The sequence below is a fragment of the Muscardinus avellanarius genome (genome assembly GCF_963383645.1).
Source record: "Muscardinus avellanarius genome assembly, chromosome: 16".
Classification (NCBI taxonomy): Eukaryota; Metazoa; Chordata; class Mammalia; order Rodentia; family Gliridae; genus Muscardinus; species Muscardinus avellanarius.
The window spans coordinates 37361389-37387036 of record NC_137802.1 but is presented as its reverse complement, the minus strand read 5'-3'; the positions used below and the strand labels follow the sequence as shown (position 1 = coordinate 37387036).

Below are 25648 nucleotides of genomic sequence, written 5' to 3'. Positions count from 1 at the left end.
ATGAGGGTCCTACTCCACCTCCCGGCCTTCCTGGCTTTCCTGATCTTGCTCCGGGCTACAGCATCTGCCACACGTGGTAAGTATGCATGAACTCTTTCCTGGGGCTGCTGTAACACACACCATACACTGGGTGGCTGGAGACAGAGACTCTGTGTGTGTGTGCGTGTGCGTATGTGCGTGCATGCATGTGTGTTTATATTGGGGATTGGATCCAGGTGCATTTTGCCTCTGAATTACACTCCCAGCCCTATTTTTTTTTTTTAATTTTGAAACAGGGCTTCACTAAGTGGCTGAGGCTGGCCTCGAACTTGTGATTCTCCTGTCTTAGCCACTTAAATACTAGGATTACAGGAATGCACCACCATGCCCGGCTGAGTTTTGTTCTCTTACAGTCCAGGAGGCTAGAAGTGGAGAAAGGCTGGCAGCAAGGCCCTGCTCTAGAGACTGTGGAGGAGGATTCCTTCCCGCCTCTTGCAACTCCCGTGGCTCCCGTGGCTCCAGGCACCCCTGGTGTCCTTGGCTTATAACTGTATCATGCCAGTCTCTGCCCCTGCCTTCAGGTGGCCTCTCCATGTGTCTGCTCCTCTGCTTATAAAACCCACCAGTTGATCCAGGTGTGGCAGCACATGCTTGTAATTCCAACATTCGGGAGGCTGAGACAGGAGGATCACAGTTCACAGACAGCCTCAGCTACTTAGTGAGGCCCTTTGCAACTCAGTGAGACCCTAAAATAAAGAATAAAAATTAGGGCTGGGGGACTTCCAGGAAGATGGCGACCGAGAAAAGCGGGGCTTAAGAGCCCCGCTAACAACCAATCTCCATTACCACAAAATCAGTGCCTTTCATAGCCAGAAAACACCATCACCAGAGAAACAAAAAAATCACCAGGCTCCAGAAAGAAAGTGGACTGAGAACAGAACTCAGAGCCACAGAGGAGATACACCGGCCTCACGCCCGAGGACGCGGCAGCAGCGCTTTACTGCCGGCGGCAGCGGCGAGTTCACCGGACAGCTACAGCGAGCCGAGGTGAGCCACTGCGGAACAGGCAGGCGGGATTTGTTGGCGCAGGGAGCATCTAAAGCTTCCAGTGGCTGAGCTCAGCACACACTGCAGGGATTCAGAGTGGAAATCAAAACCAAGAAGAAATACGCCAGCCTCACAGCCGAGGGCGTAGCAGCGGTGCCATATTGCTACCAGCGGCAGCAGCAGTGAATTCATCGAGTCCAGTACAGCTACATCTGCGTACTCAAGAACACTGAGTCAAATTGCGGGCCACAGAGGAGAAATCCCAGTACTGAACTCCCTGGGACTTGACCCAGTGGGGGAGGGGCGGTGGCAGAGATATCACACCATAGGAGAACGTGCAACCTGGCACCCCCCACAGTCTAAAGCAGCCTCTATCGACTCTCTGGGTCGGAGACTCTGTGATACAACCCAGTAAAGGAGTAGTGGAGTCTGAGATACTACTGACTCGAGATCCAGAACACCTTAAGTGAAGTCATAGTGACCCAAGGGAAGAACCCAGAGAAGGCACAAACTTCCGAAATCATGGGAAAGAGGAATAATACTGGAGCAATGAATGCCCACAACCCCACAACATCAGAACCCAATAAAACAGAAAATCAGAGATTTCTAGAAGATCAAATCAGGAAAATAACTGTAGAAATAATAGAGGTGCTTCGAAAAGAACTCAGAGAGAGCCAAAAAGAGATAAAAGATGCAATTAATGAAGTAAAGGCCTCAATTTAAAGCACAAACAACCGATTAGACCACATGGAGAACAGAATCTCACTCTTAGAAGATGATCATTCCAAAAATGAACGCATAGTTTCTAATCTAGAAAAAAATATCCGAGAGCAGGAATCTGATATTGAAGAATATGGGCCCATTTTAAGAGAGCTAACCTAAGAATAATTGGAATAGAGGAGGGAGAAGAAAGTGAAACCAAAGGGATCAACAATCTCTTCAAGGAAGTAATAGCAGACAATTTTCCAAACATAGAGCAAGAGGTCAATACACAGGTCCAGGAAACTTATAGAACTCCCTTTAGACAGAATCGGAGAAGAGGATCCCCACGCCACATAATTGTCAAAATGACCAATGTGGAAGCCAAGCAGAGAATCTTAAAGGCAACAAAAACAAAGGGCCAAGTGACATTCAGAGGCAAACCAATTAGAATTGAAAGGCTCCACTTTAAAAGAAAAATTATAAGCCCCTAGCAGCCAGCTAATAGTTAAAAGAAAAATATTTTTTACTGCAGTTTAAGAAATATAGGCTGAAGAATGAGTAATATGCAATAAGCCCACCCTGTTCCAGGAATGTACCTAGCATCTTATCTATACTGACCTTGTCAGCGCGTCCTGTGCTGGGAGCTTGCTGACTACATCTTGTATCTTATCTAACACTTGACTACAGAATGTACTTTTCAAATGACTCTGTAATGTTCTGTAAACGCATGTAATTGGGCCCAAACCCCCCCTAACTAGTGGTCTTTTCCCTATAAATACCCTCAGTTTCAGTTGCTCGGGGCCGAACTCCTATACGAGTCGGCCCCAGTGCACTGGCTCCTTAATAAACCTTTTTGCTCATTGCATCAAGGACGTAGTCTCTTGTGGTACTTGACGTCGCTTATCCCGAGGCTGATTGAGGGTCTCCCCTCGGCGGGGGTCTTACAGAATCACTCCAGACTTCCCAAACCAAGTCATGAGAGCCAGAAGTGCTTGGAGTAACATATTCCAAACTCTGAAAGAAAATAACTTCCAGCCAAAAATTTCCTACCCAGAAAAACTTTCTATCAAATTAGATGGAGAAATAAGAAGCTTCCATGACAAACAGAAACTGAAGGAATTTATGTCTTCAAAACCAGCACTAGAGAAAATACTCAGAGATTAACTACAAAGAAGAAATAGGTAATACACACCAGAACCAGAGAAATAAGATTTTCCATCCAACAGACAACTAAGATTGGTTATCTGTGGAGATTCATTACTTATGTTAGTCTTTTACCTATCTCTAAATGGTATTGTTTGCCTTTATTGTTGTTAATTTTTAGGATTTCTAGTTGGAATATTAATATACCTTCAGATATAGCATTTGGAAATATTTTATCCCATTCTATTAGTAACTGTTAACTCTGTTTACATTGTCTTTGGATATACAATATTTTTTTTTTAGGGAGTTTGTATACTCTTCTGTTGCCTGTGCCATTGAAATCATATCCAAGAAATCACTGCCAATTTCAATGTTGTGAGGTTTTATGACCCAGATTTTCTCCTAAAAGTTTATAGTCTTAAGATTTATATTTAGATCTTTTATCTATTTTGAGTTAATATTTGTATATGGGATTAGGTAAGGGTCCAATTTTATTCTTTTCCATGTAATTATTATGTTTCAACAATATTTAGTTAAAAGATTATTATTTCCATCACCAAATGTTCGTGGAAACCTTGTCAAAAATAACTTGTCAAAACCTTGTCAAAAATAACTTGACAATATAGGGAAGAATTTAGCTCTAGGCTTTTATTTAACTCCAATGGTTTATATATCTGCCTTTAGAATAGTACTACACTGTTTCAATTATTGTAGCTTTATATGGTTTGAAATCAGAAAATATATATCTTCTAGCTTTGTTCTTTTTCAAGATCGTTTCAAGATCTTTTTCAAGATCGTTTGTTCTTTTTCAAGATTGTTTTGGGTATCTAAAGTCCATATTCCATATTAGGATAGTTTTTTTTCTGAAAAATAAATATATAAATATATGATAGTTTCACCTAAAAAAATAGAAAAAAAAGAAATATTGAAACGTTATCTTTAAGTCATCAAAAGTTTGGTATCAGACAAATGAAACTGTTATGTGAGATTATCATTTTTAATTCTGGATAAACTGCTATAATACTAGATGTCAACCACTAAGCCAAGCATGGGAGGGAGGGATGGGGAGAGAATGGGGTTGGGGATCGGGTGGCGGCTGACTGGGCGATGTGTGCATGTATGTCTACAAAAGTTTGTATCCCACTATGATGTATGAATACAGTGCACCAATAAAAAAAAAAATTAGGGCTGGGAGTGTAGCTTGGAGGTAGAATGGCTCTGGGTTCAATCCCCAGTACTTCAAAAGAAGGAGGAGGAAGAGGAAGAGGAGGAGGAGAAGGAGGAGGAGGAGGAGGAGGAGGAGGAAGAGGAAAACCACCAGTCACTGGATTTAGGGTCTATCTCGTACCCAGTATGACCTCATCTGAAGTCTTCTGCAAAGACTGTTTGCAAATAGTGTCACATTCTGAGGTTCTGAGTGGACGTGGGTTTGGGGCAGGAGTTCAACCTATTACATCTCCTTGTTCAGTGAATGGGGCCTGCCCCTCATGCTACAGACCCTGACAGAAGAACAGGGACTCTCATTTTTACCTTCATTCTATCCTCTCCCCTACTTCAGGGTCCTGGTGATCAGTAAGCTGTCTAATAACTTGCTTAAGGGTACACAGATCTAGCTCACCAGAAGCCAGGAAAATCCCGAGCCTGGTAGCCCAAGCCGAGCTGAGTAGTGACACTGGATATAGGAATCCCATCCCTGGATAACCTAGTGGAATCCCAAAGGACAATTTTGACACCTTGTCACAGATCAGAAGCATTCTTCCTTCTAGATGCTTCTTTCCCATGAGGACTCTGGTGAAAGTTTCCTATCTTCCTGCCTGTTCAGATTTGAGTGGTGGGATAACAGCTGAGAAAGAGGGAGCTTGAGCTGGGCATGGAGGTGAGCGCCTGTAATCCCAGGACTTGGGAGGCTGAGACAGGAAGATTGCAAGACCAGCCTCAGCAACTTAATGAGACTCTGTTTCAAATAAGAAATAAAAAGGTCTACAGCGTGGTGGCACATACTTGTAATCCCAGTACTTGGGAGGCTGAGACAAGAGGATTGCAGGTTCTTGGCCAGCCTCAGCTACATAGTGAGGCACTCTGCAACATAATGGGACCCTATTTCAAAAAACAAAAACAAAAAACAGGGGCTGGGAGTGTAGCTTAAAAGTAGAATACCTTGGGTTCAAACTCCAGTACTACCAAAAAAAAAAAAAAAAAAAGGTCTAGGGGTATAGCTCAGGGTAGAATGCTCCTGGGTTGACCCTCTAGTGCCAAAAGAGAGGGGGCGGGAGGGAGGGAGGGAGGGAAAGAGAGAGAGAGAGAGAGAGAGAGAGAGAGAGAGAGAGAGAGAGAGAGTGTGTGTGTGTGAAGGGCTGAGGGCTGGGACAGAAGCAAAAGCTTGTTGAAGGACTGGCATCTGATATCCTGCTTCCTCCCCTCCTCTCAAGCTTGGGCCACCAGAACTATCATCTCTGGTGCCGTGAGTCAAATCAAGGTCCAAGTCAACAAGGCCTTCCTGGATTCCCGAACCAGGTAGGAACGTGAGACACACACATACACAGACGTACGTCCCTTTGTGGGCTTCCTGGTACTGACCAGCACATCTTGGCCAGGCCCAGCAAGCCAGCGAGCCAAAGCAATGATAACACTTCCCCTTGCGATCCTCTCTCACGCCCTAGTAACTGGCAGCAGGAGCCACGACTCCCACCTCCTAAAAGCCTGAGGCTCTAAGGAGCCTGGACGGGGCATCTTATCCAACCCTCTAGGGACGTTCTTCTTTGTGACCCATTGTTTCCTTGGGTCACATCTGCCAGTCTCAGAAAGCCTCCAGGTAAAAGGTTTTCATTCATTCGGTGAACATTGACTTGGGTCGGCTGCCCAGAAGCAGAACCTGAGGAGGGACTCACGGCCGGTCACTTAGCCGGGGAGAGCACTCGGGGAGGCTGTAGTAGAACACGGGCAACAGGAGAAGCAAAAGGAAGAAGTCAGGTGAGGACGTGGCTCCGCTGGGGAGCACTGAGTTGCTCCAGTACCTCCAGCCGGGGAGCTCCAACGTTTTCAATGCTCGTCTCCAACAAGGTGACCCGGGTGGGGGTGCTTTGGCAGCGACACCCATGACGACTAGGAGAGGAACACGTGAACCTTCCTAAGGATTCGAGGGAGCCGGGAGTCCCCAGGGCACCAGCGGAGTCTGCTGTCCTGGGCCCACGAAGGGCGGGGACTCATGAAATCCACAGTGCAGGCTGGTTCCGAGCTCAGGAAACCCACAGTGCCCGAGAAAGGACAAGAAGCCTGAGGACCCTGGCGTAGAGCAAGAGACGCCTTATTCTTTCCTTTCGCCCTGTCCCTGGGGCTTCCCTCCTCCTTGTCCTTGAATGAGCTCTTACGCCGCCCCATAAGGCCTGTCGGTGACTTTTAGATGTTGAAATGCGCTCTAGTCATTTCTAGTCCCCAGAACAGTATTTCAGGAATTAGAAGGACAGCATAAGATGGGCATGGTGGTACACACTGTGATCCCAGTACTTGGGAGGCTGAGACCGGAGGATCACACGTTCCCAGCCAGCCTCAGCGGCTTAGCGAAGCCCTCCACAACTTAGTGAGACTCTGTTTCACTATAAAAGAACAGAATAGGGCTGGGGGTGTAGGTCAGAGGTAGAATGCCCCTGGGTTCAACCCCCAGTACAAAAAGAAAAGATCAGAATAAGGCAGGAGTGGTGGCACATACCTATAGTCCCAGTACTTGGGAGGCTGAGACAGGAGGATCACAAGTTCAAAACCAGCCTCAGCAACCTAGTGAGACCCTGTTTAAAAAAAAAAAAAAAAAAAAAGCCGGGCGTGGTGGCGCACACTTGTAATCCCTGCGCTTGGGAGGCGGAGACAGGAGGATCACGCAGGTTCGAAGCCAGACACGCGCGCTGGATCAGGAGACCCTGTTTCCAAAATGAAAATGTAAAAATAGGTCTGGGAGTGTAGCCCGGAGGTAGAAGGGCTTCCAGGAACCCCAGTACCACCAAAAAAAAAAAAAAAAAAAAAAGACAAAAAGTTAAAAATAAAAAGAGCTGGGAATGTAGTTCATAGATATATGCTCCTGGATTTAATCCCCAGTACCAATAAATAAATAAAATAAATAAGCAAATAAATAAATAGCATAAGACAGAGCCCCAGGCAGCTCACCTCCCTCATCTCAGAACTGCTTGGGGTGGACGGTAAGAGCAAGGAACCCAATGGACTTCTCCCTCTTTTCTGGACTCCCCCTCCTCCCTGCTTGAGAGCTGAGCTGGGGGAGGGGAGAACTAAGGAACGTCCTCTAGACAGTTTAGATGATTGAGTGCCTCAAAGCAGTCCAAGCAAGCTCCTCCTCTCCTAGGCACTTTTCTGGTCTCTAAGACTCCACTGCTAACTCATGGCTTAGAAGATTCTCTGGCCATGGCTGACCACTCCACCCAAAGCCCAGGAACCTGGAGCTTTTCTCCCTGTCCTCTTCTCTCCCACTTTAGGCTACTGCGTATGTTACTGGGGACTGGACACAGGAGCATCCTACCTCCAAGCTACACCCCCAGCCCTAAATTTTATTTTAAATTTAATTCATTTAATTTTTATTTATTTTCACATTGAATATTTGTATATTTTATAAATATAAATATATAAAATATATAAAAATTTACATAAATATTTTATACATTTTATATTTAATTTAACTTTAAGTTTTATTTTTTAGTTTGAAACAGGGTCTTACTAAGTTTCAGAGGGCCTAAATTGCTGAGGCTGGCCCCTCAAACCAGTGATTCTTCTGTCTCAGGCTCCCAAGTACTGGGATTGCAAGCGTGTGCCACCACGCCTTGACAAGCAGTGATGGGCCAGGTGTGACAGCTAGTGAACTGTACCCAAGAAGCAGAGTCGTCTTTTGTGAGACCTTGAGCCATTCCCAATATTTCAGAGTCTTAGAGACATAGACAGGAGGAGACTAAAGCACTGAGAGGGGCGGTGGGCTCTCACGGAGGGATTTCTAACCACCCTGCCCTCAGTCATCTCTGTGTTGTCACAAACTTCATAGTAGAAGGGTTTTTGGTTTCTTGTTTTGCACGTGGAAATTAAGGAATAAAAAGGCTGAGTGTAGCCAGGCATGGTGGCACACGCCTGCAATTCCACAGATGAGACAGGATGACCGCAGGATTGAGGCCAGCCTCAGCAACCAAGTGAAACCTTTTTTCAAAACAAAAAATAAAAAGGGCTGAGATAGAACTCCCCTGGGTTCAGTTCTCAGTCACACACACACACACACACACACACACACACACACACACACAGCGTTCAGTGATAGATTGGATGCTTTGGGCCACAAACACACTAGCTCTGGGGCTGAGTGCAGTGAGGGGTATTTTTATGGGCAGAACTGAAGGACAATAAGCATCTTGATTCTAGAACTTTTGGCCCACAAAGCTCAGTGGCAGGCCAGCTATATGCCGGGGGTTCCTCAAGTCTGGGTAGTATGTCAAGGCCTGAGGGATCTTGAGGTTCCCAGTTGGCCCTGACATGGCCAGCCTAGGTGCCACCCTCTGGTGGAAATTCAGGAACCACTCCCATCCCCTGCCCTCCTTCCTCAAGACCAGACCTAACAAAACTTAGTGACCACTGTAGCTTCCTCCACCCAGAAGAGATTTCCCAGAAACATTAGGAGAAAAGTGAGGGAGAGAACCTGAGAGCACAAACTGTCTCCTCTGTGCTGCCCACCCACAGGCTCCTCCCCATACATCATCACCCAGTGCTCCTCCAGGGCCACCAACCCCTTCTACCTGACCCCCTTGCTGTCCACTGTAGGCTGAAGACCTCCATGAGCTCCAGGACTCCCACCACCCGACAGCTCTCAGAGTACCTCAAGCATGCCAAAGGCCCGACACGCACAGCCATCCGCCTGGGGCAGGTGTGGGAGGAGTCCTTAAAGAGTCTGAGGCAGGAGGCAGCCTCAATCAACGTCACAGGTACACAAAACTCCCTAGCCTCTGACGGCAGGAAAGGTTCATCTCCCCGCAGAAAAGAGCAGAGGCCACGACAGCTGCACTCCCTGCCAGTCCGTGTGGAGAGCACGCCTGTCTGTCCCTTAGGGTCCTAGTCCAGAGCAGCAGAGCAAAGAGGGGCTTGGAGCACAGCTGGGCCAATGCTGTTTCTGCAGACAAAGGAACTCAGGCCTGGCCAGTCACATGACCAATGAGGGGACACGATGCCCTTTGTACAATACCTTCTGTAAAGCCTCTGCCTGGACAGAGCACTACAGTCAATAAACGCGGGCTCGTTTTTTCAAACCAGTGTCACCGCTGCTTTAGTGGAGGGGACCTCTAGGCCACCCATATCGGGATGATGTTGCAAGTGATGAGATTTCTGTCCCGTTCCGGGTAACGGAGCTGACAGCCCAGGTTTCATTCCCAGCCTCCATGGTTACCTGGTGGAATTGTCACTGCCCGAGAGCCAAAGACTAGGCTTTACCCCTAATTGTGCTCCACAAATACCCCACATCAAATTTGGCAGGAAAATGGGTTTTATTCAAGGCCAGATTTGAAAGAAGAAAGAGGATATCTTCAGAAAAACTCAAAGGCTAGAAAAGCTTTTAGGAGCGAAGACGGCAACACAGGACTAAGGCAGGAATAGACACATGTAGATTAGGCCCCGGGAGAGCCTGTCCCGCCTTCGTGGCCTCCACCAGGCCAGCGGCAGGTGGGCAGCTCTGCAGTCTTACTCTCAGTACCCAGGAAATGCTGAAGTTATCAGGAGGTCCAGAAGTTAAAACAATTTGGAGCTTTAATTTCCAGATTAAATCCACTCCCTGTGCCTCAGACGGGGGGAAAGAACTCGGCTTCCCTGCTGCCCCGCGCCCCTTCCGTTTTAGGCCCCAGCCTGGACTTGTCTTGGCTCTCCAGGGAGGTGGGCTGTGGTGCCCCTGCTCCAGTGGTGAAATGCGACCCGAGCAGCCCTTACCGCACCATTACAGGACACTGTAACCACAGGTGACTGGGCAGGGGTGGGTGTGGGGTCCCAACCGCCTCGCCCAGCCCGACCCCAGGGGCTTTGCCTTTGGGTGTTCCAGGCAGACCTCCCACGGCCTCGGCCTCTTGGCCCCTGCTAAAGGCCCCTGTGTCCCCCGGAAGCAGCCCCTTTCACCCCCCGCACACTTGAGAGGCACCTCCTCCGCATCCCCTTTCCCCTGGGGGTCCTGTGCCTCGGAACCCCAGGCCGGCCGGTGTGGGTGCCCAGGCTGGGACGGTCCTGCTGGATTTCAGGAAGGAGCCCGCGCTGGGCGCCGCCAACAGGGCGCTGGCTCGCTGGCTGCCGGCCGAGTACGAGGACGGGCTTTCCCTCCCCTTCGGATGGACGCCGGGGAAGACGCGGAACGGCTTCCCGCTCCCGCTGGTGAGGGCGGCGGGGGGGTGCGGCAAGCCCTCGAGGTTGGGAGGTGGTGGGGAGATGCACGTCCAAACACACGGGAAAGGAAGAAGAAATAGATGAGAGGTTAGAGGGATGCGGGACAGAGCCCATCAGGACTTGGTTTGGACTCGCTCCTGGGTGTTCCTCCAAGTGCCACTAGAGGGCAGCAGAGCCGGCCTCGCCACGTGGTGGTCCCGTTCCTCTGCCACCCGCCAGATACCCTGGGGTCTACAGGCAGATGGCCTCCCTGCCCCATCCTGCTTGCGCCCGCCCTGCTCCAGCCCCTGGAGCGCATCAGATGTCATTTGCCTGGAGGTCCTATCTCTCGACCTCATCTGAGTTGGCAGCGCCTCCCCAGAGCCCCTCTCCTCCGCCCTGACACCTGGCACCTCCAGGCACTTACTTCAGAAGCAGCCTGTCTTTGTTTTCCTTCTACATACTGGAGAGCACAGGGCCAAGACACACAGCCCTGGGTTCAATCCCGTGCTTGCCAGGACCTTAGAGCGTAGGCTTCACCTCTAGGGTTCAGTCTCCTAATCTACAGAGTGGAATAATGCCACCCACCGCCAGGCTTCTCATGCAGATTAAGTGTAGTTGCTTTGTTGTAGATTCTCAATAAACTGAAGTTGCATCTGAATCTTCAGAGCCCCTTTCCCTGCCATCTACCCTCCCCTTCTCTCTCCACCTGCAGGCCCGTGAGGTATCCAACAAGATTGCCGGCTATCTCAATGAGGAGGATGTTCTGGACCAAAACAGGTCCCTGCTCTTCATGCAGTGGGGTCAAATTGTGGACCACGACCTGGACTTCGCTCCTGACACAGAGCTAGGGAGTAGCAAGTATTCCAAAGCCCAGTGTGAACAGAACTGCATGCAGGAAGGCAACTGCTTCCCCATCATGGTAGGCCCCGGCCACTGGACGTCTCCCACAAGCCCCATGCTCACTCAGATGCAGCGGACACACCTTGACCAAAGGCCAGGATCTCTTGATGGCTCTAGGATGCTACACTGATCGCTTCCCTAGCCTTTCACCCATTCATTTACACATAGACTTATTCAGTAATTAGATATTAACCATCCACCCCTTGCTGGTCAGTGCACCTAGCATTGAGGAGTCACTGGTTCTGCTCTCAGGACAAGGGCCCAGTAAAATGGACAAATAAACTAATAATGGAAAAATTGGGATGCTCTGGGGAGGGTGGTCTACATCCACACTTCGGCAACAGTCAGTATCAACTAGGGGCTTAGTAGAAATAAGCAAAATCTCCAGCCTCCCTCCAAGATATTGGAAAAATAGGTTTTACCTTTACCAAGATCCCCAGGAGTTTCATCCTGCACTTAAAGTTTGTGGGATGCGCAAGGAAGATTTCTTCTCCCAGGAAGAGCCAAACCTTGATGGATAGGTCAATGAGCAGCAGGGATTTGTGGAATGTCCAGCAGGAAGGGAGAAGAGCTTACAATGATGCATCTTTTCTTCTTATTCCTGGATCTTCCATTAGAGGACATCCTCCCTACCAAAAATTCAGAGCCCTTGCTGTGGAAGAATGAATTATTGCTCTCAGCTCTTTTATGAAGCAGGATGTAACGAACCTCAGAATATTATGGTGCCAGAATGTGTAATGTCAGCAGAAGGCATCTAGGGTCAGCGTCTGGCACCGAGGTCCCAGAAGGGTACCATCAGCATCTTTGCATTCAGACTGGCCCTGGGGAGATTGCCAGGGCCCAGATGTGCTGCTCCTGCCCACTCACCTGCCCCCAATCTCTCTACAGTTCCCACCTAGCGACCCCAAGGTGGAGACTCAAGGGAAGTGCATGCCTTTCTTCCGAGCCGGGTTCATCTGCCCGACTTCACCCTGCCAGTCCCTGGCCCGAGAGCAAATCAACGCTCTAACGTCCTTCCTGGATGCCAGCCTCGTGTACGGCCCAGAGCCCAGTCTGGCCAGCCGCCTGCGCAACCTCAGCAGCCCCCTGGGCCTCATGGCTGTCAACCAGGAGGTCTCAGACCACGGGCTGCCCTACCTGCCCTTTGACACTAAGAGGCCGAGCCCCTGTGAGTTCATCAACACTACAGCCGGCGTGCCCTGCTTCCTAGCAGGTGAGTCTAGGCGGGGAAGAGGGCAAGGGGCTCTCAAGGGAGGTCTTGCTGCTGTTCCTTCTCAGCAGCTTTCTGGAGAGATGCACACCCAGCCACCGCTGTCCCCGGCACTGGCCAGGACTCAGAGGGCCCAGATGGGAAAAGATCTAAGGACATGGTCTTCACCATTTACATCTCGCCATCCCTGTTCTCTTCTTCCCCAGAATGGGCGCCATCTCCAGATTCTTCTCCCTTTATTACCCACAGGAATTCAGCCCCACCCAGGCTCCTACCCTCTAACCTGCATTCTTAAAACCTTCAAAGTCACTTTGTAAAGCAAAAAGGCTGCCATTTATTTCAACTATGTGTCTTAAAAGGTAGTTGAGACCAGGTATGGTGGCATGGGCTTGTAATCCCAGCATACAGGCTGAGACAGGAGGATATCTGTTCGCCGACCACCTCAGCTACTTAGTGAGGCCCTTTGGAACTCAATGAGACCCTGTTTCAAATTGAAGAATAAAAAATAGGGCTGGGGGTTGTAGCTCAGAGGTAGAATGCCCTTGGGTTCCATCCCCAGTACCACAGAATATTATGGTGCCAGAATGTGTAATGTCAGCAGAAGTACCACACACACACACACACACACACACACACACACAAAAGTAGTTGGTTTAACTGGGCGTGGTGGCGCACGCTTGTAATGCTTGTAATCCCCGCGCTTGGGAGGCTGAGACAGGAGGATCACACAGGTTCAAATCCAGCCTCAGCTACTTAGTGAGGCTCTTAGCAACTTAGTGAGACCCTGTTTCCAAATAAAGTATAAAATAGGTCTGGGGGTATAGCCCAGAGGTAGAAAGCCTCTGGGTTCCACCCCCAGTACAATCAAAATAAAAACAAAAACAAAAAACAAGGTAGTTGGGTTAGAATGAGTAACATTTTATTTATTTATTTATTTATTTATTTATTTATTTATTTATTTTAATTTTTTCTTGTGGTACTGGGGATGGAACCCAGGAGCATTCTACCTCTGAGCGACACCTCTAGTCCTATTTTTTATTCTTTATTTTGAAACAGGGTCTCACTAAATTGCAGAGGGCCCTACTAAGTAGCTGAGGCTATCTGAAAAAATGCAATCCTCCTGTCTCAACCTCCCAAATGCTGAGATTATAAGCATGCACCACCACGCCCAGCTCAAAGTTTTATTTTTTAGTGCCACTTGTATCCTTCACCACAGTCTTATGTGGTAGGTCTTTTATTCCCATTTTTCCACATGGGAAGAGTGAGGCTCAGAAATGTTAAGTCAACTACCCAGAGTCACACAGTATTGAATTGAGATGCAAACCTATGATTTTCCCTTCCCCATCCCTCTCCACCTGACTCCTTTTAAGTTGCCTGGAAGGAGGGGCCGTAGGAGAACACCTCTGAACACTATTAGTTCTTTGTGCCGGGCACCGGTTCCGGAGCAGCTCAGAGAGAACCCACCTTCCTACCTTCTGTGATTTCAGGAGATTCCCGAGCCTCAGAGCAGATCCTGCTGGCCACTTCCCACACCCTCTTTCTCCGAGAGCACAACCGGCTGGCCAGAGAACTGAAGAGACTCAACCCTCACTGGGATGGAGAGATGCTCTACCAAGAAGCTCGGAAAATCCTGGGAGCCTTTGTGCAGGTAAAGAGGTACAGGAGCTCCCCGCCCCACAACCACTGGGCTCCCCCTCAGGCTCTGCCTTCTGCTCACCCCCAGCCACTTCCTCTGTTACCCACACCTCCATACCACCCCTTGCTACTGCTGCTCCCTCCCACCTTGAGCAGGGTGTGATGGTGCACGCCTGTCATCTCAGCACTTGGGAGGCTGAGACAGGTGAATCGCAGGTTCACAGACAGCCTCAGCAACTTGGAGAGGCCCTCTGCAACTTAGTGAGTCCCTGTTTTGTTTTGTTTGTTTGTTTGTTTGTTTGTTTGTTTTGGTGGTACTGGGGTTCCTGGAAGCCCTTCTACCTACGGGCTACACTCCCAGACCTATTTTTACATTTTTATTTGGAAACAGGGTCTCCTAAGCCAGCGCGCGCGGCTGGCTTCGAACCTGAGCGATCTTCCTGTCTCTGCCTCCCAAGCATGGGGATTACAAGCGTGCGCCACCACGCCTGGCTTAGTGAGTCCCTGTTTAAAAATAAAGAACAAAATAGGACTGGGGGTGTAGCTCAGAGATAGGATGCACCTGGATTCAATCTCCAGCGTGCCTGCCTAGTGCCATTGTTAGGATAATAGGCCCAGGCCCTCCCTGGACCATTACCTAGAAATGACTTAGACTATTTTGATATGATTTTCTTCCTTTTTTTGTTTTGTGGTACTGGGGTTCCTGGAAACCCTTTTTCAGGCTACACTCCCAGACCTATTATATATATATTTTTTTAAATTTGGAAGCAGGGTCTCTTAAGCCAGCAAGGCTGACTTCGAACCTGCGCGATCCTCCTGTCTCTGCCTCCCAAGCACAGGGATTACAAGCGTGTGCCACCATGCCCGGCTGATTCTTTTCCTTTTTAGTTCTCTGCCTAAGCCGAATATCATGGGTATGCTTCACTGTGGATTTGATCAACTACTAGGAAAGACTTAGATTAGTAGGGTGATATTAACCATGCACATACTTTTTTTTTTTTTTTTTTTTTTTTTTGCAGTACTGAGGATGGAACCCAGGGACATTCTACCTCCAAGCTACACCCCAGCCCTATTTTTTTTTTTTAATTTTGAAACAGAGTTTCTCTAAGTTACTGAGAGTCTGCACCATTGCACCCATTTTAAACATTTTAGTTTAAAATAAGTATAGCTTCTCAGCCGGGCTGGTGGCGCTCGCTTGTAATCCCCGCGCTTGGGAGGCAGAGACAGGAGGATCGCTCTAGTTCGAAGCCAGCCAGCCACGCGCGCTGGCTTAGGAGACCCTGTTTCCAAATAAAAATGTAAAAATAGGTCTGGGAGTGTAGCCAGGAGGTAGAAAGGCTCCTAGGAACCCCAGTACCACCAGAAAAATAAATAAAAAAATAAAATAAGTATAGCTTCTCAAGAAATTGCAAAAACTAAAAGCAACTTAGGCAGAGGTCCATATGCCCTTCACCCAGCCTCCCCGCGCTGACCTCCAGTGTAACTAACTATGGTGCACCAGCAAAACCAGGAAGTTAACACTGATGTGAACCAGAGAGCTTATTCAGATTTCACCAGTGATGAATACTCTGTGTGTGTGTGTGTGTGTGTGTGTGTGTGCATGCGCGCGCACACTCGGAGCTTTCTGTAACTTCATCACAGGCGTGGCACTCTCTTTCATACTACTCCTTTAGAGCCACATATGCCTTCTCCCCTCTGTCCCTAACCCCTGGAATATACTAATCTGTTCTCCATCTCAATAGTTAATGCTATTTTTGGGGGGATGGTACTGGGGGTGGAACCCAGGGGCTTTCTACCTCTGGGCTACATTCCCAGACCTATTTTCTATTTTACTTGGAAACAGGGTCTCACTAAGTTGCTGAGAGCCTCACTAAGTAGCTGAGGCTGGCTTTGAACCTGTGCGATCCTCCCGTCTCAGCCTCCCAAGTGCGGGATGACAAGCGTGCGCCACCACGCCCGGCTAGTTAATGCTATTTTGCAACGTTCTATAAAGGGAAGCGTGCAGTATGTATCCCTTTGAGATGGGCTTTATTCATTATACATAACATCTGTGAGCTTCACCCAAGTTGGGTGTGCTGATGGTTCCTCCTTTTTCCTCGCTAGGTTGTACTCCATGGTATATAGATTACTGTAGTTTAACTCTTCAGCCATTGAAGAACTTTGGGACAGCTTCCAGTTTGGGTTTCTGTGACTAAAGCTGCTTTAAACATGTATAAGTTTCTGAAAAGAAGTTTTATTTCTTCAGGATATATATACCCCAAAATAAAATTGCTGGGTCATACAGTAAGTCCATTTTGGTTTTGTTTTGTTTTGGTTTGGTTTTGTTTATGTGTTTTGCAGTACTGGGGATGGAACCACCCAGGGGCATTGTACCTTTGAGCCATACCCCAGCCCAATATTTTAGTCTTTTTTTTTTTTTTGCGGGTCTGGGGATGGAACCCAGGGGCATTCGACCTCCGAGCCACACCCCCTGCCCTATTGTTTATTCTTTATTTTGAAACCAGGTCTCACTGAGTTGTAGAGGGCCTCACTAAGTAGCTGAGGCTGTCCGCGAACCGCGATCCTCCGGTCTCACCCTCCCGAATGCTGGGATTACAAGCGTGCGTCACCACGCCCGGCCAGTCTTTTTAATTTATGAAGCAAGGTTCTACTGAGTTGTGAAGGGCCCCGCTAAGTAGCTGAGGCTGTCCCGAACCATGATCCTCCAGTCTCTGCCTCCCGAATGCTGGGATTACAAGTGTGCACCACCACACCCGGCCATTTTGGGTTTTAACTAAAAGGAATTGCCAAATTATTTGCCAGAGTGGATGTACCATTTTACATTCCCACCAGCAGGGTATGCACGACCCAGTTTCTTAGCATTCTGGTCAGTATTTGATGCCGTCTCTTTTATTTGACCCTTTCTGATAGGTCTGTAGTGATATCTTATTGTGGTTTAAATTGCATTTGCTTAGTGGCTAGCAATGCTAAGCATCTTCTCGTGTGCTTATTTGCCATATGAATATTTTTTTCATTATTCTTCCCATTCTCAAATTGGGTTGTTTTTTTTAATGTTAAGTTTTGGGAGTTTTGTTTATTTGTTTGTTGTTGTTGTTGTTTTGTTTTGTTTTGTTTTAGGACTGGGGATTGGGCATTTTACCCCTGAGTTATATCCCCAGCCCTTTTTATGTCTGGAACATGGTCTCAGTAGGTTGCTAAGAGCCTAAATTGTTGAGGATGCCCTCAAACCTGCAATCCTCTTGTCTCAGCCTCTCAAGTACTGGGATTACAAGTATGCATCACCATGCCCAGCTATTTGGAAACTTGATTCAATTTAAATGTTTTATCCTGACATGCAAACCGTTGTTTAGACTTAGTATGTAGGTTCTAGGCTACATACTGGGCTACGAAGCCGTGGGTTTCAGTTCCAGGGACAGCTTAGTTTCCCAAGCTCTATTGCTCTGGTCTGCTTCATTCTTCTGGTACTTCTGAGCTTCCCACTCCGATCCTGCTGGTATTGTCTGTGGGGCAAGATGCTCTTTCCTGAGTGCCTGCCGTTGCTAAGCAACCTTCTGAAGAAGCAAAGCCACTGCACCTGGGTCTCCTAGGTGAAGAGCCCAGGGTAAAGAGCAAAGAGATGCAGGACCCCACCGCTCCAGCTACTGCAGACCGACCAGCCTGGTCTGTGGACCAAAGTCTGGAATGGCCAGGTCCTCACCAGGACTTGGGGTGTGAAGCAGGGACTGCGGTCTCTTCTGGGTCTATGCTGGATTTCCCTTGCCCTAGTCCTTTAGAAGGAGAAAGCAGGATTTGCTTGGCTTATGTTTTTTCTATCTTAATTGCTTCCATAAAGGCTTCATCTCAAAACATAGCCATGCTGGAGGTTAGGGCTTTGTTACCTGAATTAGGAGGAGACACAATTCAGTCTGGAACAAGGCTTTGGGGGCTGTGAGACCGACTCAGACTGGGTCAGATGTGCAGCTGGGTTCAACACAAGTATCAACAGGGATTGAGAAGGGCTTCTCCTGGGACCCCAAGGGGGTCCCAGAGACTGGAATCGTCTGGAATCAGGGCAGCGCCTCCCCTCTGTCTCTCCCTCCTCTCTACCTCTCCATTATTCTCCACTCTTCCGCAGATGGGTGTTCTCTGCTTTTCAGACCACCCATGTGACCTCATCTGTCCCTCAAAGCAAGACTGAGCAGTCTAGAACAGCTGCACCCCAAGTCTAAATTCCTGAGAGAGAGAATCCGACCAACTTGGTCTGGAGCCACAGCCTGGCCAGTCACTGTGGTGGCACATAGAGGCAGGGTTCTGCTTCTATTTCCTCCATAGTCTGAGGACCAGCCTGCCCACTCCAGGGACAGCATCCCCACAGGCTGCGCCACCGGAAAGACTGGCAGCTGACCTAAGAGTGAACCGATAAAAGAATGGTCAATGAATGCACTGGGATACTATGCACATATATTTATTTATTTATTTATTTATTTATTTATTTATTTATTTATTGGTGGTACTGGGGATGGAACCCTTCTACCTCCCGGATATACTCCCAGACCTATTTTATATTTTATTTGGAAACAGGGTCTCTTAAGCCAGCATGGCTGGCTTCGAACCTGCGGGATCCTCCTGTCTCAGCCTCCCAAGCGCGGGGATTACAAGCATGTGCCACCACACCCAGCTTACTATGCACATTTAAAATAATTGCAAAAGTGAGGTAGAGAAACATGGGGATGTTAAGTAAAAAAGAAGAAATACAAGCCAGGCATAATGGCGCACTTGTTTTGTTTTGTTTTACAGTACTGGGGATAGAACCCAGGGGCATTCATACCTCTGAGCTACAGCCCCAGCCCTATTTTTTAGACTTTTTTTTTTTATGTTTGAAACAGGGTCTCACTGAGTTGCGAAGGGCCTCACTAAGTAGCTGAGGATGTCCGCGAACCGCAATTCCATGGTCTCTGCCTCCTGAATGCTGGGATTACCAGTGTGCGCCACCACGCCCGGCTTGGTGCACTCTTGTGATCCAGTACTTGAGAGGCTGAGACAGGACGGTCAGAGCCAGCATCAGCAACTTAATGAGGTCCTCCACAACTTAGAATCTGTTTCAAAGATAAAATAAATTTAGGGCTAGGGGTGTAGCTTAGAGGTAAGAAGCCTAATCCCCAATGTCACAATAAATAAATAAATAAATAAATAAATAAATAAATAAATAAATGCAAAGGTATGTGTTTTCTAGGACCATAACTAAATAAAAATATACATTATATTTTTACATAGAAAGGGCAAAAAGGAGTATAATTATTGTATTATGTGGAGACATACTTTTCTGAAAAAAAATGTTTTGCGTGTGTTAGTTCATGACTTTTGAGTAAAGCAAACGTCCCTCCAGGAGACCAGGAGGCCCTCGTGGCTCAGCATTTCTTTCAGAACTGGGATTGGATGAAGTTCCCTTGGTGGACCCCGAGTGTTCCCAGGGCTTGTCATTCCTCTTCCCTGACCTGTGGGGAAAAGCTTTATAATATGACATTGTTGCATTAAAATGATGCTCAAGGCCTCTCACTTTAGCTGAAGGCTGTCAACCTAGAGCAGAGATGGCAAAGACAGTGTATTTCAAGGACCAGATACAAACGACTGGTAAGTGGAGCCATGTGGCTATAAATCACAAGAGATCAGGAAAGGAAAATCATATCTGCTTGGCATGCCTGCCGTGGCTGTAGGAATTGAACCTTGGTATAAATGCTCTCATCTTCCATCCTTGACTTCGGACTGCCCAGTCCTCCTGGTGGCAGTTCTCTCCAATCTCCTGCAGAGGTTTGAGCCTTCTCATGCCCTTTCTTCAAAATTTGCTTCTCCTCCAGATTATCACCTTTAGGGACTACCTACCCATCGTGCTAGGGGATGAGATGCAGACGTGGATCCCCCCATACCGAGGCTACAATGAATCTGTAGACCCCCAAATTTCCAATGTTTTTACCTTCGCCTTCCGCTTTGGCCACTTGGAGATCCCCTCCACTGTGTCCCGCCTAGACGAGAATTATCAGCCATGGGATCCAGAACCAGAGCTCCCCCTGCACACCCTCTTCTTCAACACCTGGAGGATGGTCAAAGATGGTATGTCCTTGCAGGAAAATGCTCTCTCACTTGACTCTCACTCCAAAAACTGCTTGTAGGAAAACATGGTTTGGAAGTCAGACTCCAAGCACATTCAGCAAGGCCTTGGCCGAGTGAAATCATCTCACTGAGCCTCTGTTTCCTCATTTGCAAAGCAGGGACAACATTAGGACCCATCTCACGGGGACATGCAGGCATTAAGTGAGATAGATGTGTAACAGACCCTACAATGGTTCCTAACACACAGGAGGTGATGGACGAATGTTAAGTACTATTTCTTTCCTCCTCCTGGCTTTGGAAGTGCCCGAGAGTCTCCTACCTTTTCTCTCTGTGCTAGACTTCTCTGTCTTCTGAAGAAAGAGTGCCTGGGCTCGGTACTCTTTTCTGCTCTCTCTAGAGCCATCCACCACCATGAGGTAGCAGAGACGGGACTCAGCTTTCCTTTATCCCTAGCTGTTCTGTGATCAAACTTTAAGGATTCCCTTAAAGTCTCAAAAGCCAGGGCCAAGTCAAGCATGGTGGTGCATGCCTAACTAATCCTAGTATTTGGGAGGATGAGACAGGAAGATCACAGCTTGCAGCAGGCCTTGGCAACTTAGTGAGGCCCTCAGCAACTTAGTGAGACCTTGTTTCAAAATAAAAAATAAAAATAGAGCTGGGGGTATAGCTCAGAGGCAGAATGCCCCTGGGTTCCATCTCCAGTAATACACACACGCACGCACACACACACAGAACTGGGGACGTTTCCGAAAGGCTGATGCTAGCAGTGTTCCTCAGGGAAGTAGATGGAAAGAAAGGCACTGACTCCACAGACTAGAACTTGAGGAAACCCTTGACATTTCTATCCATGCCAGCATCCCATGGATGGCCTCATCTGCAACTCCAAAAGTGGACAGTCGGGCCCCCATTCCCTGAGCACACCCTGCAGGCTCCCTGTTGCCTTCTCTCCCTGTACCCAGCCAGCAGCATTCAGTTGGCCCTACCGAGAGGAACTGTCTGGTGGAGGGAGGGGCCTGCTTGGAAGACAGTCTCACCAGTCCCCATCCTGAGCGTGGTTGGTCTCGGGTTTCACTTACAGGTGGGATTGATCCTCTGGTGCGGGGCCTACTAGCCAAGAGAGCCAAGCTGATGAGTCAGAATAAAATGATGACAGGGGAGCTGCGCAACAAGCTCTTCCAGCCAACTCACACCATTCACGGCTTTGACCTAGCTGCCATCAACATTCAGCGTTGCCGGGACCACGGGCAGCCTGGTGAGTGCTCCCGGGATCTAGCTGGCCCAGAGAGCTGCTAGCTACCTTCTGGGGCTTCTAGAGGATCTGATCAATTCTGAGACAGAAGGCAGGCTGGTTTTAAAACCAGCTCATTCATGGAATGGCATCTGCACCACTCAGCTTTTCATTGCTATAACTAAAATACCCGACAAGCACAACTTAGAGGAAAGGTTTATTTAAATTCACAGTTTCAAGCTGGACGTGGTGGCACATGCTTGCAATCCCAGCTTTTGGGAGGCAGAGACCGGAGGATCGCGGGCAGCCTCAGCTACTTAGTGAGGCCCTTTGCAACTCAGTGAGACCCTGTTTCAAAAATAAAAAAGACTAAAAAATAGAGCTGAGGGTGTAACTCAGAGGTAGAATGCCCCTGACTTCCATCCCCAGTACTAATAAATAAATAAATAAATATATAAATATAAATAAATAAATTCATAGTTTCAGAGGTTCGGTCCAAGGTTGGCCAGCTCCAAGGCAGAAACATCTGGGAGGCGGGGCAGGGCAGGACAGAGGAAAGCTGGGCTCTGGCAGCCAGGAAGTAGAGAGAGGGGAAGAGGAGAGGACTGGGGACAGATGCTGTCCTCAAGGCCACGCTGCCACTAGCCCACCTCCCCCAGCCACGCCCTGCCTCTGAGCCTTGCTGCATGTCGACATCTGAGCTTTCCTGGAGGATATTCCATATCCACACTGTAACAACATCTTTCACTCTCCCTAATTCAGAGACAGGGACACACATCTCGTACTACCTTGGAGCTCCGCAGATGGAAAAGAAATTAGCAACTCACCTGTAACCCAGTTTGTTTGTTTGTTTGTTTATTTTGGTGGTACTGGGGTTCCTGGAAGCCCTTCTCCCTCCGGGCTACACTCCCAGACCTTTTTTTTAATTATTTATTTGGAAACAGGGTCTCTTAAGCCAGCGAGGCTGACTACAAACCTGGGCGATCCTCCTGTCTCCGCCTCCTAAGCGCAGGGATTACAAGCATGCGCCGCCATGCCCGGCTAGCCCAGTTTAAAAGCCCAGAAAAGAGTAAGAGAGGGATGGAAGGGAGCCAAAGATTGCTGGACCTTTTTCTTTGGTACCCATGAAAGGCAATTTAATGTCATTCAGAACCAGACTACCTGGGCTCAAACCCTAGCTGTACCATTTTCTAGTTCTGGGACATTTCTCTCCTTCAGTTTACGTATTTGTACAATGCTTAGACAGTGCCTGCATCCGTGGTTAATGTTAGGGAAGCGGCTAGTCTCCCCAAAGTGCCTCCCCTGATCCAAAAGCTATCAGCTTAGGTGTTGGGGGACGGATGGGGCTGGAGTGAGTTTGCCCTCGAGATGGGCTATGAGCAGGAAGTCCCTGGGATGAGACAGCCTCAGCCTCCCACCCTAGGATACAACTCCTGGAGAGGCTTTTGCAACCTCTCGCAGCCGCGGACACTAGAGGAGCTGAGCACGGTGCTGGAGAATAAGATGCTGGCCAAGAAGCTACTGGATCTCTATAGGACCCCCGACAACATTGACATCTGGGTGGGGGCCATTGCTGAGCCTCTGGTAGAAAGGGGCCGGGTGGGGCCTCTCCTGGCTTGCCTCCTGGGCAAGCAGTTCCAGCGAATCCGTGATGGAGACAGGCGAGTGACACTCCACCCGGGAGGAGGAGCCCCCGCCCACCTGCTCCCTCTGGAGCCTGTCTCTTTCTCTCTCTCTCCCCCCACCCCATCCCTCCATCTCTCTGAGGTGGCTGTCCCAAGGTCCTGTAGGAGGGCTAATTCCAGACCTCAGCTCAGGCGGGACTTTTCCGTTCCCAGGGGCCTCCTTTGACAGCAGCGGGAGGGGCCAGCAGCTGGACAGTATAGAGCAATGGCCGCTTCTGTCTCTGCAGGTTCTGGTGGGAGAACCCGGGAATCTTCACAGAGAAGCAGCAGAATTCTCTGCGGAAAATGTCCTTCTCACGCCTTGTCTGTGACAACACCCACATCACCAAGGTCCCGCTGAACCCATTCCAGGCCAGCAGCTACCCCCAGGGCTTCGTAGACTGCTCAGCCATCGAGGAGCTGGACCTCTCGCCCTGGGCCTCGGTGGCGCATTAGCAGCCTGGGCTCCACAACCTCCGCATTGCACATTAGAACACCCTTTGGTCCACGACACCATTTCAAGCAAGTCCAGTGACCTGGTCCCTTAAAGCTCCACCTTCCAGGCCCTCACCCTCGTTCAGCCGGGCCCCTCTTGCCCTGGCCAGATGAGTAGTTTGTTCAAGCCCAAGGGCAGTCACCCCAGCCTTTCCTGCTCCCCAACTGAGCTCCCACCACTTGCACCCCAACTCTCAGCCTGTGGAAATCCTCCTTTCTGCCGGGGCTCAGACCCCAAGATGCCCTTCCAGTCCATCCTGCCCGGTGTCACCCATCCTCTCCCCTGAACTGTCCTTGCCAAGGCTGTAGTCTCTCGCCCTTATCTTTCCCCCTCTTCTCCCAGGCTGGATTGTAAGCCTCCTGAGCCAGCGACTTCCATCTCCTTCCCAGAGTATGGCCCAAGACACCCAGCACACTGTCTCAATAAACCTCTGATGACTGACTAAGGGTGCTGGCGCAGATGCTGGTCTTTTCTGAAGACAGCCCTCAGAGTCACTGCCAAATATGCTTACAGTCCAGGCGTGCCTGGCCACTGAGATGTCTTGCCCACGGGTCTGTGGGGTGACAGGGTGGGATTCCAAGAGCTTTCAATGAAGGGAGGCAGGGAGGGGGCTTCTGGGGAGTGAAGGACAGCTGTGGAGGGGAAGGGAAGGGGCTAGGTGTAAGACTGGGTGTAAGAGATAAAACATGGAGGGAATCCAATCCAGGATTTCCCACAAGTACAGTGAATTTTTTCCCCAGCCTTCCCTCTGGGAAATGCCCTCTTCTCCCTGGGAAGTCTTGGAGCCTGTCAAGTCTCTGAGGGGTAGCTCCAGAACACTCCTTGAGCTGCTGTTCAATGAGCATTCATACACGCTTCTTTTAAAATGCCCCAGCCAGGAAACCCAGATCCCCTGTCTATCGGGTAGGCTTGGCAGACACTGTGGTAAGAGCCAGAGAAGCCTGGGCTGCAGCCCCCAGTGCTGGAGCCTGCTTCTTTGCAGCCTCAGAAAGGCCCATCCCCTCTCTGGGCGGCCCTGTCCTCGCGGGTGACGCGAGGCCGGTGGCATGGGCTGCTGCTCACACACTGAGAGGCTAGCCTTACTGGGGGCCCACGAGCACTGAGACCCCGCCATCCGCACACCTTCCAGCTCTCAGCAGCAGGTGCCCTTCCCTGTACGTGGGAAGACAGGAGGGGAAGGGAGGGGAGGGGACCGCCAGCTGGACAGAGAGGTCCAGACTACCTGGTGCGTGCGCTCCTTTCCCTCCCTCAGCGCTGGCCCCGCCCTCTGGGCCCAGCCAGTGCTGCCCCTTCTCTGGAGACCTGGTCACTTGAAACCAGAATAAGGGGTTTACTGTCTTGGGAGCTCAGAATCACTGTGCCAGGCTGCAGGGTTGCAGGGCCCAGAGGTGCCCTGTCGGCTGGGAAAGACCTTCCCATCAGACCTCTGCTCTTCCTCTCCACAGACAGGGTTTTGTCCCGTCCGCTTCCCAGTTCCTGACAGAGTGAGCAAACTTTGGTCGGAGCAAAGAACAAACACCAGGGCTTGGCGACCACACTCCTGTCCCACATGGGCGGACGTGGTGTTGAGGGTGGCTCATGGCCTCCGGGGCTTCTAAGAACTGATTGCCCTCCACGGGAGGACCAGCCACGCGCAGACTCCCCGATGCCCTCACCCTGGCTCCGAACACAGGTCCCTGAGGCACAAACCACACCGGCTAGAGTTTAGGGCCCCCAGCGTGGCCTCCTGCTGGGGTTCCAGCCCCTTCTCAGACACAGACAAAGCGGAGAACCCCATCAGTGGCGCTTTATTATTGTAAACACCAGGTACGAACAAATGATACAGAAAGGCCAACAGCTGCTCATTCCTCTCCAGGCAGGCTCCTGTGAACAAACAAGAGAACTGTGAGGGGAAAGGAGAGCGGGAGCTGGGCTGCCTGGCCTGGGGCCCTCGCTTAACCGCACAGCCCACCTCCTTCAGGGGCTCTGGCTCCCCTGCTAAGCAGGACACCGTCAAGGTGTGAGCCCCTTGAAGGCACTAGCAGCATCTGGCCCTTAGCTCTGTTTCCCGTACCCAGCACAGTGTGTGGTATGCAGTAGGTGCTCAGTAAGTGAAGGACTAGAGGCTGCAAAGCAGCCCTCTAAGGAGCCATAACAGCTCTCATGTATAAGGAAAAAAACTTAGACGGACATGGTGGTGC

The 25648-nt window shown here is 49.5% G+C and overlaps 1 protein-coding gene across 1 annotated transcript; it reads left to right on the top strand.

Moving 5' to 3' along the window:
* LPO (lactoperoxidase) lies at nt 1-25471 on the top strand (the record flags this gene model as incomplete). The annotated part of the gene is made up of 13 exons (XM_080714032.1): nt 1-76; nt 5301-5385; nt 8671-8831; nt 9734-9851; nt 10125-10254; nt 10961-11167; nt 12037-12361; nt 13846-14006; nt 19828-20080; nt 21159-21332; nt 22732-22969; nt 23221-23416; nt 25328-25471. 13 exons carry the CDS (start codon nt 1-3, stop codon nt 25469-25471), a joined length of 2268 nt encoding a protein of 755 aa, XP_080570158.1.
* Nucleotides 25472-25648: the final 177 nt, after the last annotated feature.